The 6,505-nt window shown below is 49.5% G+C and overlaps 1 protein-coding gene across 1 annotated transcript in view; it reads left to right on the plus strand.

Moving 5' to 3' along the window:
- The window catches only part of LOC104472036 (paired box protein Pax-5-like), a gene marked incomplete at both ends in the record, with an annotated part of 21,023 nt that extends 16,418 nt beyond the window's left edge, over window positions 1-4,605 (plus strand). The window contains one exon of the mRNA XM_010087569.1: window positions 4,476-4,605. Coding sequence (XP_010085871.1) covers window positions 4,476-4,605 — 130 coding nt within the window. The remainder of the gene's footprint in view (window positions 1-4,475) is intronic.
- Window positions 4,606-6,505: the final 1,900 nt, after the last annotated feature.

Genomic DNA, 6,505 nt, shown 5'->3' on the forward strand with positions numbered 1-6,505 from the left:
TGGGTTGGTGCTCGTGGGGCTGCTTGTGGTGCTGCTGGTGCTGGTGCTGCTGCTGGTGTTGCTGGTGATGCTGGTGATGCTGATGGTGGTGCTGCTGGTGATGCTGGTGGTGCTGCTGGTGCTGGTGCTGCCGGTGATGCTGCTGTTTCATCCTGAGCATCACAGTGGGTCCTGAGTTGTCCACGGCAGCATCAAGAGGGCACAAGAGGCGTTGCGTTGTGCCTGCCTGGTGTTTTCCAGGTGTGATGTGGAAAACTGAGCAGATGCAGAAAAGTGACATGTGCGGGTCCTGGCGGGTGCCAGCTGGCTCCTTTCTGTGGCTGCTGGACCCGTGCGGCAGATATGGGTTTCTGTCCTTGCTTGATCTGGGGTGGGGGGGATGTGTGTGCTGTCCTGCTGCAGGGCTCGTCCTGTCATGTGGAACCTCCCTGAGCTTCCCACGCCAGCGCCCCAAACTGGGCTGTTTCGGGGAGAGGTTTTGTTCCCCACTGTCCATCCATCTTTGCCTGACACTTTGGGATGACATTGCAGGTAGATGTCAAAGCAAAAGTCGCTGTTCACGACGGGTGGATTGAACTGTACATAGCCATGCTGTGGAAAGTGTTTGCAAACAGTTCTGAAACACTCCTGCACACCTCTTCCCTCCGTCTGCCCTGGGGGTAATATTTAGAAAAAAACAAAACCTTTTCCAGTGGAGGTGGATGTGCAACTTTGACCAGTGCAGAAACCTTCCAGTGGGTGCTCTGCCGTGAAGGCTGGCAAGGGAAGGATGCGCAGACCCTGCTGCTTGGGGGAGAGGTGTGCTGCTGCCCGGGGGAGTGTGGAGACCACCCCTCTCCTCTCCACCCTACAGGTCCTCTAACCTTCTGCCAGGCACCCGGTCCTGCCTGCCCGAGCCAAGTGGGATGGAAGCACACCAGACCCCAACTTGCCCCTCTTTTCAGTTTGTCCTTCTCGGTCTTACCAGGGAGTGTAGTGACAGGACAAGGGGCAATAGCTTTAAGCTGAAAGAGGGGAGATTGAGATGAGATCTGAGGAAGAAATGTTTTCCCGTGAGGGTGGTGAGGCAGTGGCCCAGGTTGCCCAGAGAAGCTGTGGATGCCCCATCCCTGGAGGGGTTCAAGGCCAGGCTGGATGAGACTTTGAGCAACCTGGGTTAGTGGGAGGTGTCCCTGCCCATGGCAGGGGGTGGAACTGGATGGGCTTTAAGGTCCTTTCCCACTGTAACCAATAAAATAAAAAAATAAAAATAAAAGATATTCCTGGTTTCACGTGTCTATGTTTTCTCTCCTGCATGCCATGGCAGTGGTGCTCCATGCTGATGCGGCAGTGCGTGGTACAACCGCAGGCAGTCATTTTTCAGGTAATTTCTAGGGTACTGAACACCCGACTCTTGCTTTTTTCACCTAACAAGCAGCAGGTCAGGCTTCCCGCTGCACGGGGAGGGACCCCTGCCCGTGCCCGGTCACCCCAGTGCCAGTGCCAGCCATGTCCCTGCTGCTTTGCCATGTGAGCCATGGCCACAGAGGTGGATGTGACACCAGGGTTACTCCTCCAGCGGAGGAGGCAGGGGGTCAGCAGCCGGGGTTGCCTCCTGTCCTGGGCATGCTGTGCTGGGGTCTGGAGCAGCGGCGGCAGTCAGCATGTGGTCAGTGTGGCAGATTGCTGATGGATACAAGAAGGGATGTGGGCAGAGTTATGCCATGGGAAGAGGGAAGTGGCGTGGAAATCCCTGAAAATCGCACTATTTGGGAAGAGTTACTGGGCTGTCACAACAGAGGCACAGCTCCTCCTGCAGCAAGCTGTTGGGACCTAAAGCTGTGAGGGACCCAGGCCTCCATCTCTCATGCCTCTGTCTTCTTGTCCCGTGGTGTGATGTCATGCAGGTGATGTCATGGAGGTGCAGTGATGGAGGGGAGGTGATGCAGGCAGGTGAGATGACCTCTGTGCATTGCTCCATCCCCCCCTAGTGGGGTGATGTGGAAGACAGGGGGTACCACCATCCTGGCCCCCGTCAGGATGTGCTGCACCCCCCATAGCTGCTGCTTCTCACTTGGAAGCGGGTCTGTCCCTCCCAGCTTGAAGGGCCGAGGTTGCAGTTCATTGCTGTGGTGGGCTTGGATTGTTGCAGTTCAGATGCAAGACCTGTCCTGCTTCCACCCATGTCGGTCCCTGGGATCCAGCAGGGACATGAGCTGTGGGGTTTCGATGTCTGCAGCCTGCTCCAGGTGCCAGTGTTGGGGGTTTATAGGCAGGGGCTTGGTCTGGTCCTGGTTGGATTTGCGCAGGGAGAGGCAGCCCCCCAAAAGCCACTTTTGGAGTTTGAAGACCCCTGCCCAATGCGTGGCATGGCTGGAGGCTTCCTCCCAAGCTGCAACGGGCCAGCTCCCCCATCATAAGCTGAAACCCAGATTCCCACCCTGCCCAAGGGGACTGGCATGCTGCGGGAAGATCCAAGGAGATTTTCTAGTCTGGATATGGCTTTCATAGAGCAGTAGGGGTGAAATAAGGCGACATTCCCCAGGGGGCAGTATGCAATCTGCTCTGGACATCAGAAATAGCGAACAGCAGCGCACAAGGGTGATTTTATCTCTGCTGCAGTGGTCGTGCATCACCAGCTGTGCAGGATGTCTCAGCTAGGCCATTGTCCCTTTGGTGTTTTGTCAGATCACGGCTTTGGGAAGCAAAAAAAACCCGGTACTGCTGCTGCACGTGCATATACACAGTGCTGTGGGAAGGCTGAAAAACACACCTTGGTAGGGGGTGGAATGAGAAGAAGGAGCTTTGGTTGCACTTCGAAGGAGAAGGGCTGGGCTATGGGGGGAGCACAGGAGATGAGTCGTTGCTGGGGAGGACCCGTCAGTGCTGATCTGTGTGGCCAGCAAAGGGACAGGGTGGCCAGTGGCTGGTCACTGGAAAAATGTGTTTGGCACACTCATCTGCAAGAGGTGTGCATGAGGGATCAAGCTCCATACAACCTTGTCTAGTTGGGAGGTGTCCCTGCCCACGGCAGGGGGTTGAAACTAGATGATCTCTAAGGTCCCTTCCAACCCAAACCATTCCATGATTCTGTGATGCTTCGAGAGTTAGGTGGTGTTGGGTTGACGGTTGGACTTGATGATCCTTGAGGTCTTTTCCAACCTTAATGATTCTACGATTCTCTGATTCTGTGATGTAGTTGTACCTTGCGCAGATTGCATCCTCAAAGGAAATGTATGTATTAATGCAGACCTGCTGATGCGGGGTTATGCGGTTATCCATGTAAAATATCTTCTGTTTGAGCAAGAACTGAGCAGCAGAGACACAAACAGATCTATCTGACCCAAAGTGCTCGTGGTAAATACCAGATTTTGTGCTGGGTTCTTGGATGCCTCTGAGAAACCTGCAAGAGGGAGAAGGATGTGTTTGCTCAGATCAGCTTTTGGTGTCGTTAAAAAGAAAAAAAAAAGTGAACTTTTTGATTTGGTGAGTCAAAAAAATCAGGGATCCTGCATTGCTTCAGCTCTGCACAGCTTCTGCATTGACTCAGTATCCAGAAATGCAGCAGGGATGAGCCTCAAAGAGGTTGTTCTGCAGTTTATCTGTTCCTATTGCTGTTCTTCACTTGAATTCTCATCCTCTGGTTGTTACAGGCGTGATCTCACAAATAAGGGATTAAAAGTTAAAGAGCAAATAGCAGCAGGGAGGGGAGAGCTTGGAAATTAAACTTTTTGTGTGGATGATCCTGACAATAAGAAATCAACGGAAAAAGGCAAATGAAGATAAGCTTTCTGCCATGTACATGGAAGGATGTATGGATTGGCCTCACCTGCCGTAGATTGCCATAGCTGCATGGACTTTTACAGGGTTATGGGGCTGGAACAGTCTGATTTCTGAGGACCTGTGCTCATTTACAGTAGCTTCGGCTAATGAGATTAAAAAATTCCCACGAGATGGGCATTACAGCATCCATGTGATTTATTTTTAAATAATTTGGATTTAGGAACAGTTGGCTGCAAACCCATTCGTTAAGCAAGTGCTTTTGTTTATGTGCGCTTGAATGCAGCATTCCCAGGAGAAGGTGGGAAAGGGGACATGCCGTTCCCACCTGGTCGTTAGTCTGTGTCTTCAAGTGCTACCACTGAAATAAGGGGAGTTCAGTTGACTGGCACAGACGTTCTCTAACAGGCAAGAAACTTGCGCTCAGCAGTTACAGCCCCCAGCTGCTCTGCCCCCAGCAGAATTTAGTCTTGTTATATATTGATGAGTTTGGCTTTGGTTTTGTAAAGAAACCCCATTTTGGTGTTCTCTGAGAACATTGGAGCATTATCGAGCATTTTGAATGCTTAACAACCCCAGGTAAATGGGTATTGCCTTTAAAACTGACTGAACAGAGATTTTTGACTTCTGTATTACATCCACTTTTTTGTCATACAGGCAAAAGCTCTTGAATAGTGAATTTATTACTGCTAAAATGCCTTTTGGTTTTTTTACAGGCAACTGAGTACTCAGCCATGGCATCGTTAGCTGGTGGATTAGACGACATGAAGGCCAATATCACCAGCTCTGCTTCTGCGGATCTGGGAGCCAGTGTCCCCGGGCCTCAGTCATACCCTATTGTCACAGGTAAGCGATTCTCCAGTGCCCATACGTGGTGTGAAGCGTGTGTGTGCACATTGCAAAGTGATGCCATTTGTTGATGAGTTGCGTCAGATGTGGAATAATTTACTCAAAAAGTCTCTTTTTAGCTGCGGTTTCATAGTACCTCTGTTGCAAGTCTGGTCCATGGCTTGTATAATCAGTAGTGTTCCCTGGGAGCCAACGGATGAAGAATCATCCCTCTTGTCCAGGGAGGGGTAATGCTTCTCCACCCCAAACCTACTGCACTATGCTCATGGTCTTTGTTGCTTGTTTTTTGTAAAGGTGCCTGGCACGTTTGACTGGATGGGGTTTTTATGACCGTTCAAACTTGCTTGAATTTTGGATGCTTTTGATGCCTACAAATGCTCATGTTCTGTACCAGTTCTGGAACTGTGATTGTGCACGAGGGCTGAGCGTTTAAACAAAGAGCAAAGGTTGTTTGTTCAAGGAGAGCAGAATTGTCTGCATTTATGTGGCAGGCACAGGGTGAGAGTTGAGGAATGGATGGAATTAGATAAAATCCTTTGGCTGGTTATTTGGGACTGATCACATTGCTTGGAAGGAGGTTGCCCAGATGGTAAGAAAATGATGAAATTGTGTACCAAAGCAATTGTGGGAGTCAGAAAAAAGGGATTTTAAAATCTAAGGGTTCTGTGTTTCTTGTGTTTTTTTATCTCTGTGTATTACTGCTGTCCTTGCATCTAATCTGTGCAGATTTCATCACTGGATTTTCTCTGTTTTGCAAAAGATTGGATTTACTTGTTTATTTTGTTGCTAAAATGGAAGGTGATGCTGTGTTTAGTACAGTAGTATCGTATCTTGAAAGCACGACAATCTCTTGTAGCAGGTGAGCAGTTGTGAAAACAAATGTTGTTACAAAATTATTTTACCCCAATGTGGCATCAGTCTTTGGCTCTTCTTGGCAGAAGTTTAGGAATATTCAAATGAAGTTAGAGTTACATGAACCGTAAGGAAATCCATGTTTACTTAAAAGTGGGAGGGGAGAGTTGTTGAAATGACTGTCAGGTGATAGGTAGGAGGTTCAAGACGTAGACTCATAGATAAGAAGGATGTCTAGGGGTGGGAAGATGGACAGACGGAGAGATTTTTGGATATTTGTGGCTTATAACAGGTAGAAAGAGAAGGCATATATATAAAAAAGTAGGAACATGTCATGTTTGGGGTCATAAGGCACCCATACAGCCTATGAAAGTTAAAAGGAATGTCTCCTCAGGCAAATTATTCTGTAATTGTTTGCTATGGAGCTCCCTGCGTCTTGCTTTGAAGCTTGCTCCTCATTGCAGAAGACCCAGGCTGCCTTGGCTCATCACAAGTGTCCTGTTGCCCTTCTTTCACCTTCTGGGAGTTTGTCTCTTGCTCATCTGAGTCTGTGTCCGCATGATGCGCACGATGCTCTTATTGGCTCTTATGCACCCAGCAGCAGCTGGGACTGGAGCATCGCTGGCTGGGACGCTCTGCCGGGGAGCATCCACAGCTCACCATGCGAGATGGGAACTGCTGGGAGACGTGTCTTAAGGGGAAAACCAGCTAGGCAAGATGATGGAGAAGCTGAGTGCTCCCTTGCTCCTGTCTTCTGCTAAGGACCTGCCTATCCAATATTTGCTCCTGGCCAAAGTTGGATTCAGACAAAGGCTGTTGTTTGGTCTGATACTTCGGCAGAGCTTGGTCTTTTATGCTGGTTTAAGCACTTCTCGCGCTTCTTACGTTACTACTTTCTTTGGTGAGCTGACAGAGCACGTCTGTTAGAGCAAAACTGGCTGCAGAAATGACGCTGTGGAGCTCGTTATGGATTTCATGTGGGTCCTCCCTGTGACGTAAACTTCACTTGAGAAAAAGTCCCAAATATTAAATTTATTAATTCTCA

Source organism: Pterocles gutturalis, unplaced genomic scaffold, assembly GCF_000699245.1.
Source record: "Pterocles gutturalis isolate BGI_N339 unplaced genomic scaffold, ASM69924v1 scaffold17851, whole genome shotgun sequence".
NCBI classification, from domain to species: domain Eukaryota; kingdom Metazoa; phylum Chordata; class Aves; order Pterocliformes; family Pteroclidae; genus Pterocles; species Pterocles gutturalis.